This window comes from Grampus griseus, assembly GCF_964374135.1.
Source record: "Grampus griseus genome assembly, chromosome: 8".
Lineage (NCBI taxonomy): Eukaryota > Metazoa > Chordata > Mammalia > Artiodactyla > Delphinidae > Grampus > Grampus griseus.
In genome coordinates this window covers 58,517,747-58,544,593 of record NC_139002.1, presented here as the reverse complement: position 1 = coordinate 58,544,593, position 26,847 = coordinate 58,517,747, and the positions used below count along the sequence as shown (strand labels likewise).

Below are 26,847 nucleotides of genomic sequence, written 5' to 3'. Positions count from 1 at the left end.
CAGAAAACCAGAAGTGGCAAGATATTTAAACACTCTTAAGTATTCTTAACAGGAGAATCCTAAGAGGCCATTGGCCTACTGGCCCATTACCTACGGTAAATACAAAAACCTACTCCCAACCTAAGACACTGAACTTAAAAGCAGTTGAAAGGAGGGGATACAAATGGTTTCTAAGGAGTCTCTTATTCCCAATCTGCTTGGGACAAGTGAAATTCTAGCTATATCTTTCATAATCTAAAGTCAACACACTTTTTACACTTTTATGGGAAACACTAGGAGTAAATTAGAAATGGGTCCCTGTGGCAAACAGGGCAAACAGTAACGTGGAAAAGCCATATTACTGCAACCAATACCTATTTCTTACTGGCAAAGACCACCTCTCCAAGAAGGTAATCACATTCCCAGCCTCCTTTGCAGCTAGGCTGCAGGGGCATATGAAGCAAACTCAGCCAATGAGATACAAGGGAAAGTCTTCTGGGATAATTTCTGGTAGAAACTGTCTTCCCTAGTAGAAGGAAAGGAGGGAAGGTAAAGAGGGAAATTTTGCGTGAGGAGAAACTGCAAACCTTTCTTTTTTTCCACCTCATGTTGTACGAGAATAGCATGCTTGGAACTGTGTATGCCATCCAGCAATCATAAGGAGAATCATTATCGACACACAGAAAGATGGAAGGTACCTAAGGCTGCTGAACTTAGTGAAGAAAATTCTTTGGTATTACTTGAACAGTTTATCTTCGAGGTTCATTACATTTTTTAACCCACAGGTTAAATCTTTACAGGATGAGTAAGTCAAAGACCATAATTTCTGAACAGATATTCTCAATTACTTAACAAAATTACAGTCCACATGCATCTGTTGAGCATCTACTATGTTCCACACACTATGCAAGAAAGCTTTTATGTGCATTACTTTAATTATCAAAATAGCCCCATAAGGTATTATAATTATCATTATTTTACAGATAAGAAATATGAGGCTTACTAAAGTTTAAGTAACTTGTGGTTACTTGTGGCCAAATTCACATAATTAATAAAGATTAACAACTAGGATTTGTACCCAGGTTGTATATCTCTAAGCTGGTACTCATTCCAGTAGCTGTGATCAGCTACCTTACCACTCAGATCATCTTCACCACCTCTCATACGTATATACTTGGGTGTGGCTAAAAAGACCAAATCAAAGAAAAGGGCACATAAAAATTCTTCAATACTTCTGTTCTTAACCCAAGTGGTGGGTAACTTTCATTATTACTCCTTAGTTTAATTCCATATGACTCTGTTTAAAAAATTCTCCCTCTCATGATTTACATCAAGTTCTAATTTGAAAGAATACTGGATTGAGAAACAATGATTGCTGAATGAATGAAGAAGACCAGGGTACAGCACCTGACCTGCTACTTCCAATTTTCATCATATCTAAAACTCCACTGATTGCAAGTCACATTATGTTCCACTAAGAAAAAATGCTGCCATTTAAATTGATACAATACCCTATCACTTATTGATACAATTTTTATTTATACTTATTAAAAGAGCTCTTTTAAACTTTGTTAGATTTTTTAAAAATATTTATTTATTTATTTATTTGGCTGCGCCGGGTCTTCGTTGCGACATGCTGGATCTTTTAGTTGTAGTGTGCGAGATCTTTAGCTGTGGCATGTGGGATCTAGTTCCCTGACCAGGGATCAAACCCGGGCCCCCTGCATTGGGAGCATGGAGCCACTGGACCATCAGGGAAGTCCCCATTAATTAGATTTTTAGCATGTATTACTCTTGTGCACAATTTTTAAAAGGTAAATGAATAAATTGGTGCATAAACTGGTCACACTCAGGCTCAAACTCTTCTGAATCACTTTTGAATCAGTCATTACTGTTTTTCCACACAGTATCATCCTCTGTGCCATCAAAAGCCTGGGTGGGGGGCTTCCCTGGTGGCACAGTGGTTAAGAATCCACCTGCCAATGCAGGGGACACAGGTCCAAGCCCTGGTCCAGGAAGATCCCACATGCCGCAGAACAACTAAACCTTCTGCCACAGCTACTGAGCCTGTGTTCTAGGGCCCACGAGCCACAACTACTGAGCCCACATGCCACAACTACTGAAGCCCTCATGCCTAGAGCCCGAGCTCTGCAATAAGAGAAGCCACTGCAATGAGAAGCCCATGCACCGCAACGAAGAGTAGCCCCGCTCGCCGCAACTAGAGAAAGCTGTGCGCAGCAATGAAGACCCAACGCAGCCAAAAATAATAAATAAATAAATAAATTTATTTATTTTACAAAAGCCTGGGTGATCCAACATTTGTATTCAAACGATTATCTCTGGGATTTTCTTCCAAGCCTGCTGCTAACTACTCTGCAAGTTCTGTGCACGAAGAGACAAGGACAAACACATCACAACCAAAAGCAACTGTAAGATGTAACCGGATTTCAGAAATATAAGAATGTAAAAAAAAATGTGCTTCTTAGAATTAATAAAACACAATAACTTATTTTGTTACCTTGTATAAGACAACATCCTATAGCTACCAATGGTGAATATCTACCATGCTTGGCATTTCACCTATCTCATTTAACTTTTACAGAAAAGCAAAAAGGTAAGCATTAACCTTGTTTTACATACATGAAATATGAGGCTCAGAGAACCTTAGTAACTTGTCCTAGATTATCCAGCATTAGTGACAGAGCTGAGTTTCAATCTCTGGTCTATCTTCAAAGTCCTTATTCTTTTCACCACTTCATTGGTTCTCAAAATTTAGGGCACATAAGAATTACCTCAGGTGATTCTTCCACAGAGTGGGAAAAATATTGCAAATACTGCATATATTTGCAAATCATATAGCTGATAAGATAAATATTTAAAGAATTTTACAACTCAATAAGAAAAAGACAAATAACCCAATTAAAAAATGGGCAAAGGATTTGAATAGACATTTCTCCAAAGAAGATATGCAAATAGCCATTAAGCACACAAAAAAATGCTCAACTTCATAAGCTATTAGGGAAATGCAAATCAAAGCCACAATATGATACCACTTCACACCTACTAGAATGGCTATAATCAAAAGACAGACAATAACAAACACTGGTAAAAATGTTTAGAAACTGGAACCTTCATACATTATAGCTAGCGGGAATATAAAATGGTACAGCCACTTTGGGAAACAGTTTGAAAAGTTCCTCAGAAAGTCAAACATACCGTTACCATATGACCCAACAATTCCACTACTAGGTATATACCTAAGATAAATGAAAACATAAGTCCACAGAAAAATTTGCTCAAAGGAACATTATTCATAATAGCAAAAAAGTCCATCAACTGAGGAACAGATTAATAAAATGTGGTATATCCATACAGTGGAATATTATTCTGCAATAAAAAAGGAATGAAGTATTGATGCTATAACATGGATGAAAGTTGAAAACATTATGCTAAGTAAAAGCCAGTCACCAAAGACCACATATTGTATGATTCCATTTATATAGATTCTGCTTCTACAGAGAGCGAAAGTAATAATTGCTTAAGGCTGGATAAGGTGATGGGAAGTGACTGTTAATAGGTAGTTTCCTGTAGGAGGGACAAAAATGTTCTAAAGTTAAAGTATCGTGATGGTTGTAAAACCCTATGAATATACAAAAAAACTTTAAATGGGTTAATTGGATGGCAAGTGAATTAGATCTCAATAAACCTGTTTTTAAAAAAACCCTCTAGACCAGATTACCTCTAAGTTTCCCTTTTAGACATAAAGGTCTCTGAGACAATGAAAAAAAGTCTCAGAGCTTCCATCAACAGACTTCAGAATCCAATCCCCAGTGACTCCCATGAACCTACAGTTTAGAGAAGGCAACATATAGTATAGCAATTCCTCACTTGAGGTCACTAGACCTCCAGATGTCTGCAAAGAAAGGACAAATGCTTCTTGAGCCAGGTTAAATTTTTCAGAACAACTGTGAGAAACCACACATACCCTCAACCTGCTCTGAGGTAAAGTTTAAGTATCTTTGCTTTTGGCTGGACTCATGTTACTAGTTTTAAAATACTGACTCAAAGCTGACTGACAGCTCAGTATATGAAAAGTGAAAAATAAAACAAAAATGTACTTTTTGATATGCAAAATGTTTCCAAAAATGGGAGCCATGATGAGTTCCTTGGTTAGAAGCTTGGGAAATACAGATATAGGGGAAAGTACACTAGCCTAGAAATTAGGAGAAATAACTGAAGAGTCCACCTCAATATGATTCACTTCCTATCAACTGTCTCGGTTTCCATTTTCATCTATAAAATCAGCAAACATCACAGTATCCACCTGACTCTAAAATTCTATGACTTTTCAATATTATATAATGACCTAAAAATGTCTGCTAAGAAGGTAATTCTTTATATTCTGCATCCCTGCAAAGAACTTTCTTTACTGACTCGAGTTAGCACATCATAAGAATAAACAAGAAATACATTATATTAATACACAACACATAGGCTCTAGTATTTAGAAACTTATTTATAAGTGGCCCTAGAAAGCAAAGAGAGAATAAAAAATAATAAACGAAAAAGAAAGTAAAGTATGCTAGTCTACTGCTGATAGCAAAAGTCAACAGGAAACACTTCAGTATAAAAATCTCCCCAAAGCATGGAATGTCCCTGATTAACAACAAATAAGTTATCTTTCCTTCTCATACTTTACTCCAACACACCAGCTTCTACATGCACCCCTGGAACTCAAATGAACTGAAGAAAGGGAAGAGAGCAAAGGAAAAAAACTATATCATAATTGATCTCCTTTCAAAATTCCAGAAGATGAGAAGGGGGGAGGGGAGTGAGAACTAGCCATAACCCAGAATAAAATTTTCCTATTTACAGCTTAATGTGTTGTGGTCTTTTTTTTTTTTTTAACTTTTTTTAAAGTCAAAAAATTTCTCTCTGCTTACTTACTTCTTTATGTCAAGAATTAAAGGTATTTGCACTTTGAGGGGTGAATTCATACTAATTGAAATTGAGCATAACACTGGTGGGGGGTGCATCAGTGAGAAGGAGAGCTATTTGTGGGATTTTGGGAAGGAAGGTGGTGAGAGCCTCAAAAAAGGAAAAGCAGGCAAGATGCTTTACAACATAATACATATAAAAATCCAAGTTCAGAGATTTCTAATGAATTTTTTTAGAAGGTCATTCCACTTGCTAAGACAAATCAACAAAGCCAGACCACTTCCTCCTCAAGGAATTAAAGTTATGAATATTGAGAGTAAAAATTTTCAATTTCCAATTCAGTATTACCATTGGGGGGGAGCAAATCAGAAACCTAAACTCATGTTTTAGGAGGTAATACAGTATTCTGCTCACAACTATATAGGAATAAAGGGATTCATCCCATTTATTTAATACAAAGAAAAACACACTGACTCCTTTAAAATAATAAAGAATCCATGAATCCTTGGAGCACCAACAGTCTCTGTATTTACATATTATATATAAATACAGATATACTCTACATCAAATAGCCACAGTACATTTTAAAGTGCCTACATGAATCAAATTAAAACACAAGCTCAACAGACACCACTACAGCCACCTACAAACAGAGCTTATAAAATATCTCACTTAAACACAAATAAGCTGCATGTAAATATAACCAGTTACATTCATTTAACAATTCTGCCAGCTGTTTACAAAGGGTACAAATATACAAAAATGAATAAGACTTAGCCTCTGACTTCAAGGAATTCACATGAGGGGGGAAGCCAGAAGCATGCACAAAATCAAAATTCTTTGAGATCACAGAGAAGATCAAACCTGCAAACTTAGTGGTAACCAGAATTTGTCAGATGAAAATTAGGAGGGCACAAAAGCATGAATGTCGAGAATACAATTAGATAACCAGAAGTCCTAAGTGGCCAGGGCAGGGGGAATAAGGAGAAAGGATATGCATGGGCATGAAATGGTAATAACTAAGCCAGGAAATGAAGCTTGTAGCTTGTACCTAGGTTGCAAAGGGCCACATGTGCTATGACAAAGTGTTTGGTCTTTATCCTGAAGATCACAGAGAACCTGATACGTAATAAACGGTTATTAGAGGGACTTCCCTGGTGGTGCAGTGGTTAAGAATCTGCCTGCCGGGTGGGAGGGAGAGAGATGCAAGAGGGAAGCGATATGGGGACATATGTACATGTACAACTGATTCACTTTGTTATAAAGCAGAAACTGGCACACCATTGTAAAGCAATTATACTCTAATAAAGATGTTAAAAAAAAAAAAAAGAATCTGCCTGCCAGTGCAGGGGACACGTTTAAGCTCTGGTCCAGGAAGATCCCACATGCCACAGAGCAACTAAGCCCGTGCACCACAACTACTGAGCCTGCACTCTAAAGCCCGTGAGCCACAACTACGGAGCCCACATGCCACAACTACTGAAGCCCACGAGCCTAGAGCCCATGCTCCGCAACAAGAGAAGCCACCACAATGAGAAGCCCGGGCACTGCAAAGAGTAGCCCCTGCTCACCACAACTAAAGAAAGCCCATGCACAGCAACGAAGACTCAACGCAGCCAAAAATAATAATAATTAATTAATTAATTTTTTAAAAAAAGAAAATAAATAAATAAACAATTATTAGAAAGTTAACTGGTAACAACGTGGAAAACAGATTTAAAAGGAGAGATTGGGAGGTGGAAGATATGAGAACACTACAGTAATAATTAGGATATTACCGCAACAACGCTAGTGAAATGTGATGAAGTCAGAAATAATACAAACAACTAAACAGTAGCAACAGGAGCAGCAATCTACATCAACTTAGCAGTGACGTGTCCATGTGGCTGACCGTAAGTCAAGGTACAAGCAACAGGGGAAATAGAGAATATGCAAACAAGAGGTCTTTTGAACATAATCAAAAGGACTTAATGACTACTGACTATCCATACCCCACAGAGGATCTTTACTTACAAACGAATTTTGCCTTCCTAAACTGCTAAAATATAAAATACCTTCATTCACTTAATAAATATTAAAAGCTTAATTTGTAACCATATGAAAAGTTTCAGGTGTCTTGCACAGGAATTATTTAAGTCTAAAAATTTCCCTGTGTCCACAAGAAAAACAAAGAAACAAATGCAGAATTAAAATAGAGTAGTTTTCACCTGAAACTAACACAACATTGTTAATCACCTATACGCCAATATAAAATTAAAAGTTAAAAAAAAATAGAGTAGTTTTCAGTCAGAAAACAATGATCTTGGTATATCCAAGTTTGGATGAGTCTAAATTAATATGCCTTAGAAACCCTGAAAAGATACGTAAATAGTAGAAATATTAATTTAGTATCTAAATTAAATATGGGGGGGAAAAAGGAACTCTAAGTAAAAATCTTTGGGCTACGAACAATTCAGCTATCCAAACACATATAGTTTTATTATAATAACATATAGTTAATATTTTTCATGAAACCAACATGAGGTTGTGCACCACAGGAAAAAATAAGTAACTGATGAGGCTTACAGACCCAATTCCAATTTAATAAATGTATTAATAAAGGGAAATAATTGCAGCGACTCTGTTTCAACATGTAAATCATTTTCCTTTACAAAAATGTTTGTTAAACTGTCAGTTTGTACTATAGGATTGTTAAAACAGTGGTGTTTCTTTCAATAAAATGAGTCATGATTACTTCTATAAAGAAAGACATTGACTTTCACAAGGCTGGCAAGATGTCTTATCTTTTTAATTAGAAGTTATCTTGAATAGGGATACAAGTCACTTTAATGATAAAATATGATAAACACATTTCCCACTAAATTTAATGTTCAAAGACAAAGTTATATTTATCATGTTCTAATAATCATCTGAGATTGACTGGCTCACCCCCAGATATTAACCATTAACCATGTGTCAGTTTAAAATTCCACGTGAAATCGTTAAGGTCAATAAATGTAGAAAGAAATTTAGCAGAAAAATTATTTAAATAAGAATTTCTATTTCAGTGATTATAATCTGACTGATAAATTTGTAAGAACCTTGTTTTTTCATAATAGTATGTGTAGGTTATAGGTTTCTCCACTAAAGGAAAAAAGTTTGTATTGTGTTAATTCCAGTTATAATTTCTAGCTGAGTCAAAGCTCTAACAGCCTTAAAGCAGGAAATCCAAAAGGAAATTCCATCATCAGTTCCTGGGGCTTGGTAATGCAAAGGTTGTTTGAAATAGAGATACAGAAATTCTCAAACTATTTACTATAACCTTACCTCATATCTTCAAGCAAATCACATTCTGCTTGATGTTTGGCTTGAAGTTTTGTCATCTGCTCAACTTGAATGTTTTTCAGTTCTTGTGTAACTTTCACCTAAAATATACCATATATTTATGAGGCCTTATTACAACTTTAACAATAAAAAAAATTACTTGAAAATACGAAATACTTGTCAGAATATATAACTCTTACTTGCCTTTCCCCTGAGGACCATAAACCCATTATTAGCCACATAATTTTGTTTACTGCAGATAATTAATGAAAAAACTAGCTAAAACAACCTGAAGCAGAGGCTAAATGAAAGTACACGAGTATAAAAATTACAGATTAAAGAGGTGCAAAATAAACTGCCAGTCATTTCATTTCATGTACAAGCTCAATACATATCCAGGTCTTTAAAAGAGTCTGTCTTCTATTTCTTCCAAAAAGGATACAAAGACATTAAAACATCAGGAGAGGTGAGCAGAGTGTAGATGGGAGAAGTGGGCATAAGAATGCCTAGATATCTCATGACCGAAACTTACACAATCATGAAATTATATGCATGAATCAACTACTTAAATTATTCTATAATGGCTACGAGAAGCACACTCTCAGGATGATGCCCTCGACTTGCTGGACAGCACATCAAATCACAATCTCTTTCTCACAAAGGAGAAAGCAAAAGTGACCTTCCAGCATATGCAGTGCTTTTAAGCCACCACAGAAAGCCGGTCCCCGTGGCGTTTCCACTTCAAACAGCTAGAACAGTATATGCAAACCGGCCAGTGCCTCGCCCGCCAGGCCGGGATCCAGGTTACAGTGGGCCTGGAACCCCCATGGCCGAAGCAGGGCCACTGGAGGGGTAAGGGTACGTGTGTGAAAGAAAAAGACTCACTTAACCGGAGAACCCGGGTTAAGAAAGAGAAAAAAGAGGGAGCAGACACGAATGAGTTAGGCATTCAGCAAATGTTTGCCCACAAGGGGAGGATAGAACAGCCTCCTCCACCCAGAGGAGACACTCAGTAACCATCTGCAGGATTGAAAAGACAAGGACACAGCCTCAGTCCCTGGGAAAACTGGGAGGGGGACATTGAAACAGTTCTGGAAAGGCGAAGCGGGGAAGCTGCTGACAAGCCCGGAGCACCCGTCACTCCGTCACTCCCACCCGAAGCCTAGATCACGGCTCACACGCCAAGCACGGCCCGGTTCTCTCTCTCCTGGGGACAGAACCACCACCTTCCTCGCCCCCTAGTCGGAGGGGCGGGGCAGGAATGGGGAAGAGAAAGACAGAACCGCTCAATGCTTAATTTCTTGTTTTCCCTTGGGGTGGGGGTGACTATTGCGACTTCTCTTCGGTTGCCCCGTGGGAAAAGCGAGCCAAACATTAAGGCTAGGCTGGAAACAAATTCCCTGTAAATTTGCCAATGGGGGAGGGTGGCGACAAGCGGGCGGAGGGCTCAAACCTGGTGCAGACTAAACAATCACACAAGCAAAAGGCTCTGCAAGCTGCAGGGGCTCCCCCGCCTCCCCTCGGTGCAGCCCCGAGAAAGCACTTTGCAGAGAGCAGCACTGCCATGCGCGCTCGCTCTCTCTCTCACACACACATAACACATACACACACGCACACCCGAAACTCTTGTGAAATGTCTGGGGATGGGGGGGTCTACCGAGCGGTGGAGGGGACGAGCCCTGGCCGCCCCTCCGACGCGAAGGCACCAAACGCGCGCCCCCCGCCAGGAGCCGGCGGCAACTCAGTGACAAGCCCGAGACGACGGCGGTCACGGCCCCTTGCGCAAAGGGGGAGGGGGCGCAGTGGTCGCCCCAGCCGCGTTCCTTGTACGCATCCCCCCCAAAACCTCAAAGACCCCCAGCTGCATTCTCACCTTCCTCGGCGGCGGCTGCATGATGCTGAAGGGACATCAATCTTCCTCCGACGGCGGCGTAAGTGAGGAGGGGAGGAGGAGAGCCAAGAGGAGAAGGCCGCCCAGCGAGCGGGGTGTGCTTGTGTGTTTAAGGAGAGCCTGAGAACGAGGACTCGCCCCGGAGGGAGCAAGGCCGGCGGATAGCAGGACAACCGGGTCCGAGGGTGAGTGTGAAGAGGAGGAGAAGCGCCGAGAAGGCCTGGGCTCCGGCGGCCCTGGGGGTGTGTGAGGCAAGGAGGCGGAGACCGCGAGGGGGCGGGGGCCCGGGTGCGGGGGCGCAGGCTCTCCCAGCTCGCCGAGCGGCTCTTGAGGAGCACCCCAGTCGTCCGGTTCCCTGCTCGCCGCGGCTATCCACCCGCCGCCGATTCCGCGGCTCCTCAGACGCGGCCCCCCCCCGCCCCCACTCAGGCAGCCTGGCCCTCGCTGGGCCCAACACCCCCGCCCGGCCGGGGGAGGTGGAAGGCGGCGCCGCACTCTCCGCTTGGGTTCCTCCACTCAGGCCGCGGGAATTTCCGGCCCCAGCGCGTGGCGCAGCGCCCCGCTCCGGCGGCGGAGGGAATAGCTTAGGCCAGAGCTGGGTTCGAGGGGCCGGGCCTGGCTGCAGGGAGGGAGCGTGGCCGCGGCGCGGAGCTCCGTATCGCGGCGGGGGACGGGGGGAGCTAACGGATCGGTCGGCGAATGAAAGGGGTAAAAATGCTACCGCAGCACGAAAATCCCCCCGTTCTCTCCGAGAATGGCACGTTCCAAACGCCTCCTGTTGTCCCTCCCCCACAGTGGGAGCCAGCTGGGGGCTTCCCGCGCGCTTTCCCGCCAGCCGCGGCGCGCGCCCCCGGTTGGGGGCGCGCACGTGGGCGGGAGAGGGCTTTGCGCCGACGCACGCGCATAAGGCGCTCCTGCGGGATTGTGTGTGTGTGTGTGTGTGTGTGTGTGTGTGTGTGTGTGTGTGTGTGTGTGTGTGTGTGTGTGTGTGTGTGTGTGTGTGTGTGTGTGTGTGTGTGTGTGTGTGTGTGATAATGGGGGGACAGTAGGAGAGTCCCGTTTTTTGCTTCTCTGTCCTCCAACACCCCTCTCCCTTCGGGCGGATGAGCCTGGCCGATCTAGGCACCAAGGAGCGAGCGTGGACTAGTCCTTTCGCGGCGGCCGAGGGTGCCTGGCTTGAGGGAGGGCGTCTAGTTGCCCTGCAAAGAAAAAAATCGGTTCCCTGCTACAGGGCGTCCAAGTCAAAGAGTGTGGACTGCGTGCTACAGGACCATGAGGTTGTTAAGGCCAGGATCCCCATTTCACAAATGGGAGGCAGAGGAGTGGAGACCTTATGAAGGTTACACAGCAGGACTAGAATCTCTGGGTAACTAAGTGTTCTCTGGGTTATAGAGAAACAGGTGCCGATGACAATCATGAGGAAAAATAAAGGAGGCAGCAGGGGCAATAGAGGAAAGCTCTTGAATGGGAGTCAGGACCTCTTGGTGCCAGTTCACTCTGCCTGCCCTTGGCTGGCTGGGTGAACTCAGGCTTCCTCATCTCCCTGTGAGGATGTTCTGGGCGGCTCTCCCCACCCCAACTTCCTCCTCTATCCAGACCATCTTGGGGTAGGGATATCAGCCTCCCTTGAGGTCCTTAGAATGAAAATACCTCTTCCAGAGCCATAGGGCTGTGTGAGCTGTGTGAAGGGTGAATTAGATCAATCAAGTTTTATCAGAAGTTGGGGTCTCAAACACCTATTCTCAGAAGTATGGTCAGGCAAAAGAGGAAGGTGAGTGAAGCTTGGAGAGACCCAAATAAGTTGTCCAATGCCACTTGGCCAGAAACTGGGAAGATGGAACAACCTAGGTTGTTTACATTGTTAGCCTAGATTCTTGTATAGGAAGACGGTAGAATCAGAGCTATGCTTGAGTCAGATTAATCTGTATAGGAATTAGGAGACCAGGCTTGCTATTCCTGGTTTCCTTGAAGCCATTCAAAAGTGCACCCTTTATCAGAGTCCTCAATTACTATCAGGGAAGGCCTGAGGCAAGGGAGCAGGTGGCTGGAGGCCCAGCTCCCTGATAGATGTGGGACTGCCAGCTGGAGGTAGCCAGGCTGGGCTCCAGTCTCAGTTCCACCACCAATTCACTGTGAAGTGTTGACCTAGTCAGTTCACCTCTTTCAACCTTTATTACCTCACTTGTAAAAATGGAATCTAATACCAGCCTCACAGTCTTGTATTAAATAGAATTTCTCCTACCATGTGGCCTGGCACATAGTGCTCAATAAATGCTTTCTGATTCATCCTTTATTCAAAAAATATTTGCTAAGGTCCTGCTTTGTGCCAAGACTTGGGCCAGACACTGGGGACACAAGGATGAGCAAGAAAGAATCAGCCTGGGCCTTCACCATAGCTGAGTTCCAGACTAACCATTCCATGAATGACACCGGGCTAGTGGCAGGAAGGGGTAACAGTGCTTGCCCAGATGTGTCCTGCACACAAAAGGTGCTTAACAAAGATTTGCTGAATCCTAGTCCTGGGTGCAGCTAGTCTGGCCCAGAAGTTATCCTCCCTTCAGCTCCCTTTACTGGAAGTGAGCACTGGGGGTATAAAGGTGCTGGTTGTTGGGAGACTTGGGATCCAGCCTCTATCACTGGTCTGCTGGGCCTTCTCTGGGCCTTGGTCCCCAATTGCAGGGTAAGGTAAGTGAATGAGCCTGGAACTTAGTAGGCTCTTCACAGCTGAAGTCAAACCCTGGGGCTTTATTTTATGGATTTAGGAGGGTACCCTCCACCTGATTTGCCATTATTCTGAAACCAGGAATGGCATTGACTTTCTGGAATGATTTCTGGAATGATTATGCAGGTGTTATAAAAAGCTAATGGGCGGGACTTCCCTGGTGGCGCAGTGGTTAAGAATCCGCCTGCCAATGCAGGGGACATGGGTTCGATCACTGGTCCAGGAAGATCCCACATGCTGCAGAGCACCTAAGCCCATGCGCCACAACTACTGAGCCTGCGCTCTAGAGCCTGCGAGCCACAACTACTGAAGCCCACATGCCTAGAGCCTGTGCTCCACAACAAGATAAGCCACCACAATGAGAAGCCCACACACCACAACGAAGAGTAGCCCCCGCTCACCGCAACTAGAGAAAGCCCACGCGCAGCAACGAAGACCCAATGCAGCCAAAAATAATAAATTAAATAAAATTTATTTAAAAAAGAAAGCTAATGGGCAACACCAAATGGGCTTACCTGTTAACTGCTTTCTCAAAAAATGTGGTTTCTGGGACTTCCCTGGCAGTGGATAAGACTCCATACTCCCAATTCAAGAGGCCTCGGTTTGATCCCTGGTAGGGAACTAAATCCCACATGCATGCCACAACTAAGAGTTTGCATGCCATAACTGAGAAGCCCATGTGCCGCAAGTAAGGAGCCCTGGAGCCGCAACTAAGACCCAGTGCCGGGACTTACCTGGTGGTCCAGTGGTAAAGAATCCACCATCCAATGCAGGGGACATGGGTTCGATCCCTGGTCAGGGAACTGAGATCCCACATTGCCACAGGGCAACAAAGCCCGTGCGCCACAACTACTGAGCTCGAGTGCCTCAACGAGAGCCCGCATGCCGCCAATGACAGAGCCCATGCGCCACAACTAGAGAAAGAAAACCCGCACGCTGCAGCTAGAGAGAAGCCCGCATGCCACAACGAAGAGCCCACACTCCAAGGACAGATCTCGCATGCCTCAACAAAGATCCTGCGCGCCACAGCTGAGACCCCATGCAGACAAAAAAAAAAAAAAAAAAAAGGAAGGTGACCCAGTGCAACCAAATAAATAAATAAATTTGTTTTAAATGTGGTTTCTTTTAAAATGTGTCTAATATTTACCAAGTGCCTTTTCCAAACCCCAAACTTTTATATTACTTTTCCAAGCTAATCTTCACTGTAATCCTATGAGAGAGTATTGTTTTCTTCATTTTACAAATGAGGAACCAGAGGCTCAGTGAAAATAAGTGACTTGCCCCGAAGTGATGGATTTGGGACGAGAACCTAGTTCTCCTGTTCGCCTCTATGAGGAATGTTCAAAGGAATTGGGAGAGTTCACCCAGGAAAAAAGGAGACTCAGGAGGAGACAATCTGTATGTTCCAAACTCCACAGGGATGGGGAAGGAGATTTCTGTGACATGTAAGCCTGATGAAAGTGTACGCTTTGAACCAGGCTGGGGACTTCCAGAGCCTTGCTCCTTCAATGCAGGCAAGCACTGTGTTACCAGTAAGATCTCTTGAGATTCTTTGGGGGAAATGCCACAAAGCTTTCCTGTGACCACAGAGCAGCATGCACTGTGGCCCCAGAGACCAAACTGAAACAGGTCTCAGCTGCATCTAAGGAAGGAGTTTTTCCAGGCAGAGCTGCCCCTGGAGGGGGTGAGCTCCCCCATCCCTGGGTCTGTGCAGGCAGGTGCTGGCTCCCTTCCATCAAGGAGGCCACAGATGGGATTCTCACCCTGGGAAGGAATTGATAACAGCTACCATTTATTTCGCCTCTTCCACGTTTCAAGCGTTGAACTAGGCGTGTTATTTACACTGTTTCTACACCCTCACAACAACCCCTAATGATACATATGACCCATTTCACAGATTTCACAAACTGAGGCCCAGAAGTGAAATGACCTACCCAAGGTCACACAGCTGGGCCAGGAGAGCCAGGCCTGGCCCCTGGCTACCTCTGGCTCTGAAGCTATGCTCTCCCTCCAGCATGCATGCTGCTATGAAGTCTCCTGGAAGTAATGTGATTCTAAGTTTAAGTCAGAGCCAGGACTGAAAGTTGGCCTGGAGCAGATACAAGAGTGGGCACTGGAAGACGAGCTATTCCAAAATTCCACAGGGCTCCTGGGAGAAACCTCAGGGAGGCAAAATATGCAGCAGCACTTGAGCGTGGCTAGAATGTGAACAGCACCCCACCCTACCCTGGTCCAGAATGGACACCCGCAACAGGTTGGCACTCCATCCAAGACTTTCTCCAGAGAAGATGGCCACCATCCCATCTGCCCATTCTGCACCAAGGCACCCCTTACCCTTCCTGCAGCTGGGATTCAAAGCCCCCTCTACTCCCTTTCGTGCTCTGTCATTATCCCCCACTCACATTGTCATGGGCTGCTCGGGAATACCTGTCAGCCCATCCAGATGCCAGCTGTCCCCTGCCTGAGCCCCACCACCCCGACCTGGGGATGATGCTGCAGACCATGCAGCCTGTGAACCCCACCCCCATTCACTTCCTTTCTACCCTAGTCATCTTTCACCCTCCACCTCCGTCCCACACACACATACTGGCCTTTGCTTCTGCCTGAGGTGATCTCTCAACACAGGCCTCTGGTCAGCCTGTTGTAGGAATGTGCCTGTCTCCTCCACTGGTCAGCTCTGCAGACAGAGAATCACAGCCCACTGGAGTGAGGCTTCAAGATCTGTGGCCACGAGAAGAGGGCAGAGGCTCTCCCTATGCCACAAAGTCACTTTGTGGCAGAACTAGACCTTGGATTCCATCCAGCGTCAACAAGCCCCTCATTCTGGGCTCAGTTGTAAGCAGGTCTTTAGGGTGAGACCCAGGCCCTGTACTCCAGCAACTCCCAATCTCAACACATGGACCAAAGGTATAACAGTGAGTCCAGGTCATGCAAGGCGGCCCAGGAGAGCCGGGTAGCAGGGATCTAAGGCCAGAGGTGAGTTCCCGAGAGGCAGGCACTGGGGCAGGGAATTACGTGGTCAGCTGGTGCCCCTGTCAGGGAGTGTTACAGCTTGGATGGGGGGTCAGGGGACAGTTCCAGGGCTACAGTAGGAGCTAAGAGTCACATGATTTTGACATCAGGGGGCAGGAAACCACGGGTCTAGTGCTATCTTTGCCAGGCACTTGCCGAGTGTGACCTTTGGCACATTGCAAATTCTGGCCTGTGTTCCTCCTAGGGGGGTGGGTGCAGTTTAAATGAAATAACGGGTACATGATCTGCAAAAGGCTGGGGAGCTATGTAAGCAAGTGACTACTCATCCTGGGATACATTAAGGAAGGCTGAATGACTGCCACGTGGGATGCTGACCGAGGCTTCCCACCGGGAGCTGCACTGCGATTACAGTTCTGTGAAGCTAGGACCAATGGGTAAAACAGTCAGGTTTGGGTGCAGGGGTAACATCACAGGGATTTGGGGTCAGGCACACCTGGGTTAGATGTCCACCTCCTCCCCTGCCAAGCTTTGGGTTCTTGACCAAGTCCTGAAACCTCTTTTAAACCAAGTTTCCTTGTCCATAAAAGGGGAATAATGATTCTTTGCAGGGCTGTGATGGGAATTAAATGGGAATGTTTATATAAAATGCCTGCAATCATACTGCCTACAAATGTGAGTTTCCTCTGTGCGTACACGGGTTTTCCTTCAGTTTCCCTTCATTTTGTTCTGGTTTTGTTTGCAAATTAAAAAAATAATAATAAAACACAAAAAGAGGAATTCCCATGGGAGGTGGTTAAGCTCAGCTACAGTCCTGGTTTTATCCTGACTCACCGTGAGGACCCGGGAAGTCCCTGCCCTCCCTCAGCCTTCATTTCCTCGTCTGTAGCACTGGGGCTTCCCAGCCTGGAAGGCATGGGACGCTACCCATCTGTGAGCCTCTTCCATGGAGAAGACCCTCCAGGCTAAGCTGGGGGATGGGGGTCAGGCAGAGACCAGGGGAGGGAGTTGGAGTTGTCGGGGAGGGACAGCAGGATGGGAAGGTGGCAGCTCTGTAACCACTGTGCGCTGACCTGTGGAGGGAGCAGGCCCTGCTCAGCTTAGAAAGCCTGTTGCTTATTTTCCCACAGCCTGCCCAGTTAATGCCAAAACAAAACATGCTTGCCTGCTCCCTGCTGGAGGGCAGTAGGCCAAAATGAGTGTCCTGGAGGGCTGGCAGATGCCCTGGCATTCTGCCTCCTCCCTGGGCACCCACCCTTCCCCTATCTGCAACACATCCATCCACATACCACATCCTGTGGCCTGGGCGAGCTCAGCACCACTCTCAACAGAAGTTGACCCAGTGTAAGGAGAGAAGCTTCCCCAGGACCTGTACTCCCCCCTCTGGTTTTCAGCCCTCCTAAATGGACACATCCAACCCCTAAACCCACCTGTCTTCACAGTAGCCTTGGCCCCAACATGGGATCTAATTCTTGCCATGCTGCTGCAGGCAGAGCGCGTGGCATCAGAACGCTGGGAGCTGCTATCAGCTGCTATGGGAGGAAATTCCCTGGCTCAGGAAAGCTCTTCCAGCGGAAGGGAGCAGGTGGTGAGTCTCCTTGAAGAGACAGACACTGCCAACACTGTAGGCAGAGCCAATCCTGGGGTAAGAAGCATTAAATCCACCACCCCCGCCTTCTCTCTGATGCTTGTCTACACTGGGTACAGTAATAATAATAGCTTGTACTTTATAATAGCTACTATGTGTCAACGCTTCACATAAATAATTAATTTAATTCTCACAACAACTTAGGAGTAGGTAATATTATTAGCCCCATTTTACCCTACGCTTGCTAAGGGTAAAGCAAACTAAGATTTGTACCCAATTAATCAGGCTCCAGGGTCTGTGCTGTTATCTGATATGCAAATATGCCACCAGAAAATGTTATTTCCTATAAAACTCAGTTCCAAATTTGGAATGTGGCAAGATGGTTGTCCTAGTATCCTAGAATCCAAGCATTTTCCGAGACTTGCCTGAGCTGAGAATCACCTAGGGGTACCTGTTTAAAACACAGTACCTTCATCCCCTCCTCTGAGGATTCAGTAATCTTCATGTGGGAAGAGAGGCAGTGCCTGACATGTGGAAATTTCCCATAAGTATTTGTCAAATGAATGAATGCCCCTACCTTCTCTGAGCCTCTGCTCATCTCTAAAATGGGGTCACAGTTACCCACTCAGTCTGATCTCCAATGTGGCTGTGTGCTGAGTCACTGTGTGTATCTGCACAAGCTTTGCTTAGGTGTGAGGAGTTATTTACAAGCTCACACCCCTGGCTCCTGATGACAGCTGTAATAATAATAGCTAACATTTCTTACATGCTTATGGAGTACCAGGCACAGCTCTGAGGGCTTTGACTATGTTAACGCATTGATTCTCACAACACCAATTATCCTGACTTTCAGGATGGGGAAACTGAGGCTCAGAGAGGTTAAGTAACTTCCCCATGATCACACAATTAGAAACAGGATTGGAACTCCAGTGTCCAGATGGTTAACCACTCTGCCATAGTTTCTGGACTCACCCAGCCCCTCCTCTTGAGAACTGGGCTGCCAAACTTTCATTGAGCAAATGGTTGCTGCACCTGTAGTATTCAAGGAGGGGAGAATGAAAAATTGAATAGGAGCTATAGGAGTTCCCTAGTGGTGCAGCGGTTAAGAATCCACCTGCCAATGCAGGGGACATGGGTTCAAGCCCTGGTCCGGGAAGATCCCACGTGCCGCAGAGCAACTAAGCCCATGCACCACAACTACTGAGCCTGCGCTCTGGAGCTGGCGAGCCACACCTACTGAGCCCACGTGCCACAACTACTGAAGCCCGTGAGCCTAGAGCCCGCAAGCCACAGCTACTGAGCCTGCGTGCCACAACTACTGAAGCCCGTGAGCCTAGAGCCCATTCTCTGCCACAAAGAGAAGCCACCGCAATGAGAAGCCCGTGCACTGCAATGAAGAGTAGCCTCCGCTCACTGCAACTAGAGAAAGCCTGTGCAGCCAAAAAATAAAAAAATAATTTTTTAAAAAAAACAGGAGCTATATTGTGACCACCTAGAGGGGTGGGATAGGGAGGGTGGGAGGGAGGGAGACGCAAGGGGGAAGAGATATGGGAACATATGTATAACTGATTCACTTTGTTATAAAGCAGAAACTAACACACCATTATAAAGCAATTATACTCCAATAAAGATGCTAAAAAAAAAACAACCCAAAAAAACCAGGAGCTATAGATGGAGAAAAAAGATCTAGAATTGCTTCACTATTGTTTGAGCCTGAGTAAGAAATTCCAAAGCACAGAATCAAAGTGCTATGGTAGTTCCAGGTGCAGAAGCTGCCTCTGTCTAAAAGAGGGGAACTGGAAGGCTGCACCGGAAGTGGGCCTTGAAGCATGGGAGGTGGACACTCCCAGGAAAGGAATAGTGAGAGAGAGCAAAAACTGCAGGCTGGATGGGCCTGAGCCATGTTTAGGAAGAGCTTGAATAGTGAATTCTGGGAAATGAGCCTGCGAAGGTGAACTGTGGCCTTTCATGGGTGTCCCACTTTGATGTTTGCTTCAAATTTTGAAAACTGATACCCCTTTATGGTGCTTGACACACTCTATAATAGGCATGTGTATTGCCTGTCTCACCCTTCCTATCAGTGCTCCCCATTCCCATAGATCTCTGGGAGAAGATCTTATTTGTCACTGTATCCCCAGCACCTAGGACAAGGCATCCTAGATGGATGGATTTGAAGGCCTGAAGACCGCGAGGTTTACCAGAAGTGAAACATTAAGTATGGGCAGCCAGGTAACAGAAGAGAAGGCCCAGTACAGCACCCTAAGGGAGGGTGTGTCTGAGGGCCTACTCAGGCCTATCATCTGTTTATGTTGAGCCCTCTGTTCTCATACGTTGCACTGGGCTAGTGACTTCACTGCTGTTCCTCCCAGGAGGAGGCTTATGAGTGCATGGACCACAAAGAGAGGCTGGGTGGGTCTGAAGGACAAGGCACCTTGGGCTGGGTCACATTAACTCCAGTGCCTTTCCTCCCTGTATATTGGGCACTCAGCTTGGGGTCTCTGTTAAGAGCCTGGGTCAAGCTCTAAGTCAGACTAACCAGTTTGAATTTTGGCTCTGCTGCTTTCTAGCTATGTGGTCTTAGCTACATAATCTGGATACTGCTTTTCTCATATTGGCCCTGTGACCCCAGGTGCAGCTCTCACTTTCTCTGAGTCTCAGGCACTGTGTAGGCTGGGATGGTTACCCTTGAGACCCCTGTGGCTCTGTCATTCTCTAGGTCACCAGACAGTGCTTTCTAGATGGTGGCAATATGAATGTAAAGGTGAAGTCTGGGGCAGTAAGAAAAACCTCCAACCCAGCACTGATCACAGAGAAATGACTGGGTCAAGGCCAATGAATATCTCTCTTCCAGATATTCTATCTGGGTGACAATTTTTCAGGCATATCTGGGGATTGTTATTCTCTATTTGCACCTCAACCCAGACCCTCAGCCCTGCAGGAGGTTGATCCCTGTGGGCTGCATCACAAGACCCCCTTGCCAACTGGCTTCCACTTGGGTTTGGACAATGAGAAATGACAGGAGACTGGAGGATGACAGGAGAAAGTGGTTGGGCTATTTCTCCCTCTGCTCCTTCCCCACTCCCTCCTTGATCCCATTTCTGCCAGGCAGCCCTACCTCTCATCGGGCTCTGGTGATGTGATTCCTGCCCCTCCTTTCAGCCCTAGTCTCTGGGTGGGTGCCTCACCATCTTTTATTTGTTCCCTTAACCTGCCCACACCTCAGTACAGCAGTCCCTTCATTAAGTCTCTTCGTTTGAACCGTTACAGGTGAATTGCTTCCTGCTGGCCTCCTGACTAATACAGGACCCTCCAGTATTATGCTAAGTGAAATAAGTCGTACAGAGAAAGACAAATACTGTATGATATCACTTATACGTGGAATCTAAAAAGTATAACAAACTGGTAAAAATAACAAAAAAGGAACGGACTCACATACGTAGAGAACAAACTAGTGGTTACCAGTGGGGAGAGGGCATGGGGAGGAGCTATATAGGGATAAGGAGTAAGAGATACAAACTGTTATGTATAAAATAAGCTACAAGGGTGGAATATAGCCAATATTTTATAATAACTATAAATGGATTATAACCTTTAAAAATTGGGAATCACTATATTGTATACCTGTAACATATAATATTGTACATCAGCTATACTTCAGTTTAAAAAAAATGAAATAGACTACCAAAAAAAATACAGGACCCTCCACCTAGATCTGCCTACTTGGCTCAGTCATGCCAAGACTTTCCCCAGAACAAAGACCCAACCAGCCTGACCCAGGAACAGCCCTCCCATTCACCTGCTCTAGGGCAGACATGTGCAATGTGGCTTCTTTGAGGGCCCCAGGGTCTGATTCTGACCATCAGTCCTAAATGTACTCTTGTGGGAAGGGTCAGATGGGACAGGGGCACCTGCAGCAAGGCAACAGTGACTAGAACGGTGGACCAAGACCACAGAACAAGACATGCCTCAAGGCAGGGCATGGCCATGCCACCACTCAGGCAGGGTGGGAAGTCAGGAACCTGCTCTGCTCAGAGGAGGCTCCCTGGAGGGCTGCGCAGGGCCTCATCCGGAATCACAGGGTGCTGGAAAGGCAGGGAGGAGAGGGAGGAAAAGCTTATCTCAAGAGAGATTTGAGCAAAGGCTTGGCAGAAGGAAGTGAGATCCCTGAGGGGCAGGGACTTGGTGGGCCACACAGTGGTCAGTGGCAGGTGCCCCTCGGCCTCCCTGGACATGGTGCCTGACGCTGCCCTAGCCTGGAACAGGGTTCGCACCTGAGGACAGGCCTCCTACATTCCCTCCCAAGCTCTCTCACCTCCCTCAGGATTGGACGGCCAGTCACCCCAACTCTTTCACTTCCCTTGCTAACTGCACCTGCCCAGACCGCAGCCATAGCAGGGCCCAGGTTTCAATTCTCATTTCCTCCACACCTCTATAGGCTCCTAAAAAGTTTCAATTCCTCACCAGGGGTTGGGCCTGACACTGATCTAGTTACCCTCAATCCTCTGTCGCTGCCTCCCTGCCAACATTCCTGCCTCTCCCCCAACCCAGCTCTCTCCTACCCTCTGCCCTCCTAAGCAGCTAGAGCGAGCCTTCTAATATGCTACTTTGACCATGCACTCCTCTGCTCAAGACGCTTCTATGGCTCCCCCTGCCCTCCAAATGAAGCCCAGGCTTCTTAACATGACCTTCTAGGCCCTTCACCACATGACTCCTGCTGCACCACTTGACCTCATCTCTCAACCTCACCATTTTAGGTGTCTTTGTTCCAAACACAACTTCCCTTTGCCTTCAGCCTTCCCTCCTCTTCTCTGCCTGACAAGCTCATATTCATCCTTCAAACCCCAGCTCAAAACCCCTGCTTCTAGAAAACCTTCCTTCTTCCCCCAGGTCAGAATTAGTCCTTATGCCTCTGGTCTCCATAGCCTTGTTCAGTTCTTGATGACAGCACTAAGCACAAGCTGACTAGACTACTATTTAGTTATGCCTTTTTCTGAACTCCCCTTCCTTTCAAGTCTCTGGCCCAGCTGGACAGCTTTTTAGCTATATGACCTTGGGCAGGTTATTTAACCTGCTCTGGAGCTCTCCCTGAGCCCCAGGCTGGATTAGGTCTGTTGACAGTTTTTCAGCACCCATATGTACATTGATAATCACGATTAACCCATGATTTTGTAACTATCTCCCACTAGGCTGTGAATATCTCTCTGTTCTCCAGGGACCTCCCCCTCCCACCTCCCCCGCTAGCCGGCGTGGGCCAGGGCTCTGGACCAGAGAGCACGCCTACACCAGGCCTCACCTGTTGCTGTCCCATGGGCTTTCAGGATGGAAGCTGCCAGATGCCCGGACAGTTTTACTTCCCTCCTGGCTGCAGAATGCTGAGAGCAACTGTCAGACCTTAGGCACTTCCGTTTCACTCAGAGCCAGGCTTCCTTTTCACCCCTTCCGTAGGCAGCAAGCTGACGATGGGGCACAGGCTCTGTGCCAGTACCTGGGGAGTGTCATTTCTTCTTGGGAGTTCAGCCCAGACAGCTTTGGTCGTGGACTCCCCCTAAGGACAGTCTCCACCCTTGGAGATTTGTGGCAGGAAAACCTGATTACCCAAAACCCCTGGAGACTGGAGTCTTGACCTCATTTGACCTGTATAGTTGTGAAGTGAAAGGCTTCACATGAGAGAACTCCTGCAGGATCATAAACACACAGAGCCCTTCATGAAACCTGTTCATTTTACAGGTGGGGGAGACTGAGATCCAAAAAGGGATTTTCCCAGAACAGAAGCAGTGATGTACCAAGGGGCATTTATTTTAGGGAGGCCTGACCTTAACTAAATGGTCCCAACCTGTGTTGCTCTTAAGTGCTTTTGCCTGTGTAATATTGTTTTGTTTTTCTATCTCCCTGCCGCTTCTCTCTGCTGCCTTGGTGTGTGCCAGCCTGCCTGACACCTGCCTGTAACAGCAACCTCACCCCACCATAGCTGCCAATTAACCTTTAAACTGTTGACAACCAGATCGCCAAGGGTGTAAAATTAATGTGTAAAATACAAGCAAATAGACTCAGATCAAGGGCTTGAGAAACATCTTTGGGATATCCAGGGGCCTTTTATGTCTAGAGTCTGGTTTCTGCAGCCTTCCCTTAGCAGAGGAAAGTCACAGCTCTTTATCAATCTTCACCAGCTTACACTTAACCCACATGTGACTCCAGAAGGAAGACAACAGCTTGGTAACTTAACATCCTCCCCAAGGCTGGGAGGGGCATTAAAGATGAGGCAATTCAACCCCATGTCACATTCAGAAATCATTGTCTTCATCTACATTTTTTCTCTCCACAGCCCTTTTTGGACTCACACCGGATACAGTGCTTGGTATATGAGATCCAACAGAGTCTTGTCTTCAAGGAACTCACCACATCGTGAGGGGAGAGACAGACCTGTAAAGAATCCTGCAGTGGAGTGAATCATGTGCCCAGGTGAACAGCTTTCTCAGGGAAGAAGATGCTTCTCAGGGATCGTCACAGATGAATTCACCAATCAGAGATATGAGGGAAGGGCTCCAAGCAGCTTTCTGTATTCATACCACTAGTGCCCACTCTCAAGCAGACCCCTCCTAAGTCAGACTCCCAGACTTCTACACAACACTTTGTGTTTCCCCCAGGCTTTATTCACTCACTTTGTTGGCCAAAAAACTTCCCATGGCCTTCATCTGTGAAGACTCTGTATTGGGCCCTGGGGACTTATGGCCTTGAGGAGCCACCAGCCTGGTGGGGGATGGATGCATGGAGAGCCACACAGCATGGACGTAGTGTGAGGGAGGGAAGGCAGAACTGGAGAGCCAGCAAAGGCACCTGAGCCATTCTGGGAGGTCAGGGAAGACATTCTGCAGGAGATGTATGCCCTCAAATCTGAGATGTGGAATCTCCTTTGACTCTCCTAACACTCCTCTAAGGTGGGTCTTCTTATCCCTATTGTACAAGTGATAAAACTCAGGCCCAGAAAAGGTCAATGCCTTACCTAAGATCACACGGTTAGTAAGTGAGGGGTGGGGCGGGTGTGTTCACTCCTGGGCCCCCAGTTGCAGAGTCAGAGGGTGGCACCACTGGAAGAGCTCGGTCTGCAGGGGTTGGACCAGAGGCGGGACGTTCAGAGGTACACAGGGGGGAGTAGGAGCTGAGAGCCTGGAGCTGGGTGGAACCAGCCGGATATGCCGTCTCCCCATACACAGTGGAGCAAAGGGGAGGACAGGAATACCCAACAGGTCATCAGTTCATGGCTTTGGGACAGCAGAGCTGGCTTAGTCCTTGGACACTATCTCATCCAGACTCCGTTCATCTGAGGCTCATCCAGAGCAATTAATGAGGACATATGGTATCACAGAGGCTGACCCTGGATTAGAATCCAGAGGCCCTAGTCCCTGGCCCAGGGCTCTGTGCACAGCCCTGGCTGCCACTACATCGTTTAATCCAATCTACATTTACTGACATGCACTGCAGATTGGACACTCTTCCGGGCACCATGGGCATCACAGGGATCTTCCCCATCACTGCTGTCAGGAGTTTACAGCTGGAGTGGGGAAGTCAGATCCAGCTTACAGACCTGGACTCCAGGCAGCATGTGGGAAGTGGGGCAGCAGCAGGCATGAACAGAGTGCTGGGGAGTGGGTTGGGGAGGACCTTAATGTCCCAAGAGCCCTGGGCAAGTCCTTGGACCTCGGCTCTCTGGTCTGTTCCCAGAAGGCACTGGAGTCAACAATCTCTGAGGTCTCTCAGTCAGGCCTCTACCCCTCCTTGCCTTTCAAGGGTTGGGAAGTGGGGCTGGGCCAAGCTTCCGGTAGGCTGTGTGGTGGGAGGCAGAGGAAGTGGCTTGAGCCAGACTGGTTGCTCATGTCAGGGCTGACCCATTACCAGCAGGGAAATCACAGAGTCAGTGCTCAGACATCTGGGAGGCACTGGGCAGCCGGGATATTTTTAGAAGGCTACAGGCAGACATGCCCGGAATCCTGGGCGTTCCTGAGCCGAAGAAGCTGGGAGGCCAGCAGAGGGTGAACCAAAAGATGTGGCCCCAGTCCTGGCTCTTACGTCACCAAGGTCAGCTGGCCATCCGTTTTCCCAGAGGCGCGGGCTCAGGCCTACTGTGCTCAAGCTCTGGGTCCCCTGACTTGTCACTGATCTGCCTCCTTCTGGATAGCCAGGTACAGAGCTGTTGCAGGTCCTTAGGGGGAGAATGTATGTGGAACACTTACTTGGTCTCAATTGATTCCTTCAGCTAGCTCTTTGGGTGCTTTCTCTGGTCCAGGTGAGCTGCTGGGCCCTAGGGATATAGAATAGAAAGGAGGCAACTCTGGAGCGGCTCAGCTCCATTGGGGTGGAGCGGGAGGCTGGAGGTGATGGGAACACAGACAGCAATAACACACTGAGATCACTTTGGGGGAGCTCGGGGAGGGGTGGGGGCGGCCTGCTGGTTTCCCAGGGCTGCCACAGGACCAAATGATTATCTGTGGACAAAAATGTAAGCTGCCAGCCAAGGAACAAACTCCAGATTATAACTAAAGGGCGATTATCAGTCCTTTCTAGAGCCATGCCTTTTCCTCTTGCATTATTTCTGAAAGATGATGTCTCAGCATTGGAGTAAAGGGTAAGATGATCTTTTTAGCTTCCCACCTATCTCAACTACCAGAAAAACTGCCCAGTTTGTAGTGGCAGCTCTAACAAACAGATGCTCCTGCCCCCTTCCGCCTACCCTATCCCCACCAATCTCTCCACTTCATTGTATTTCAGATGAAGACCAAAGCCCAGAAAAGGGTATGTCCAGTCCAGGATCCCTCATCAAGGCCTCATTAAGGAAGGACTTTGACTTCTGTCTGGAACCTGAAGATTCCCCATGTGATCAAAACCATGGGAAGGACGCTCCCAGGCCTGCCTGTCACAGTGAGAGGGCTGGGGGGCTGGGGCATGGGGTGGGCAGGGGGCAGGAGTCCAGCCCCTCCCTGTGCCCCATCATAATGGGGCATGTCCAGTCCAGGATCCCTCATCAAGGCCTCATTAAGGAAGGACTTTGACTTCTGTCTGGAACCTGAAGATTCCCCATGTGATCAAAACCATGGGAAGGACGCTCCCAGGCCTGCCTGTCACAGTGAGAGGGCTGGGGGGCTGGGGCATGGGGTGGGCAGGGGGCAGGAGTCCAGCCCCTCCCTGTGCCCCATCATAATGGGGCATGTCCAGTCCAGGATCCCTCATCAAGGCCTCATCAAGGAAGGACTTTGACTTCTGTCTGGAACCTGAAGATTCCCATGTGATCAAAACCATGGGAAGGACGCTCCCAGGCCTGCCTGTCACAGTGAGAGGGCTGGGGGGCTGGGGCATGGGGTGGGCAGGGGGCAGGGGGCAGGAGTCCAGCCCCTCCCTGTTCCCCATCATAATGGACTCTGCAGTGTAGTCCTGTCTGCTCACCTCCCCAGGATTGTCTGTCCT

At 46.9% G+C, this 26,847-nt stretch overlaps 1 protein-coding gene and 1 long non-coding RNA gene across 3 annotated transcripts in view; one reads left to right on the top strand and one right to left on the bottom strand.

Annotated features, from left to right (window-relative positions):
* FCHSD2 (FCH and double SH3 domains 2) overlaps window positions 1-10,186 on the bottom strand; it is a 291,907-nt gene extending 281,721 nt beyond the window's left edge. For both annotated transcript variants that reach the window (XM_082659936.1, XM_082659937.1), the window contains exons 1-2: window positions 10,094-10,186; window positions 8,224-8,321 (exon numbers count right to left, since the gene is read on the bottom strand). In XM_082659936.1, coding sequence (XP_082516062.1) covers window positions 8,224-8,321; window positions 10,094-10,114 — 119 coding nt within the window. In that variant the 5' untranslated portion in view covers window positions 10,115-10,186. The remainder of the gene's footprint in view (window positions 1-8,223; window positions 8,322-10,093) is intronic.
* Window positions 10,187-10,231: 45 nt separating this feature from the next.
* On the top strand, window positions 10,232-26,308 carry LOC309826009. Its single transcript, XR_014297083.1, has 3 exons — window positions 10,232-10,296; window positions 23,714-23,850; window positions 26,155-26,308. It is a non-coding gene; the product is annotated as an uncharacterized lncRNA (long non-coding RNA).
* Window positions 26,309-26,847: the final 539 nt, after the last annotated feature.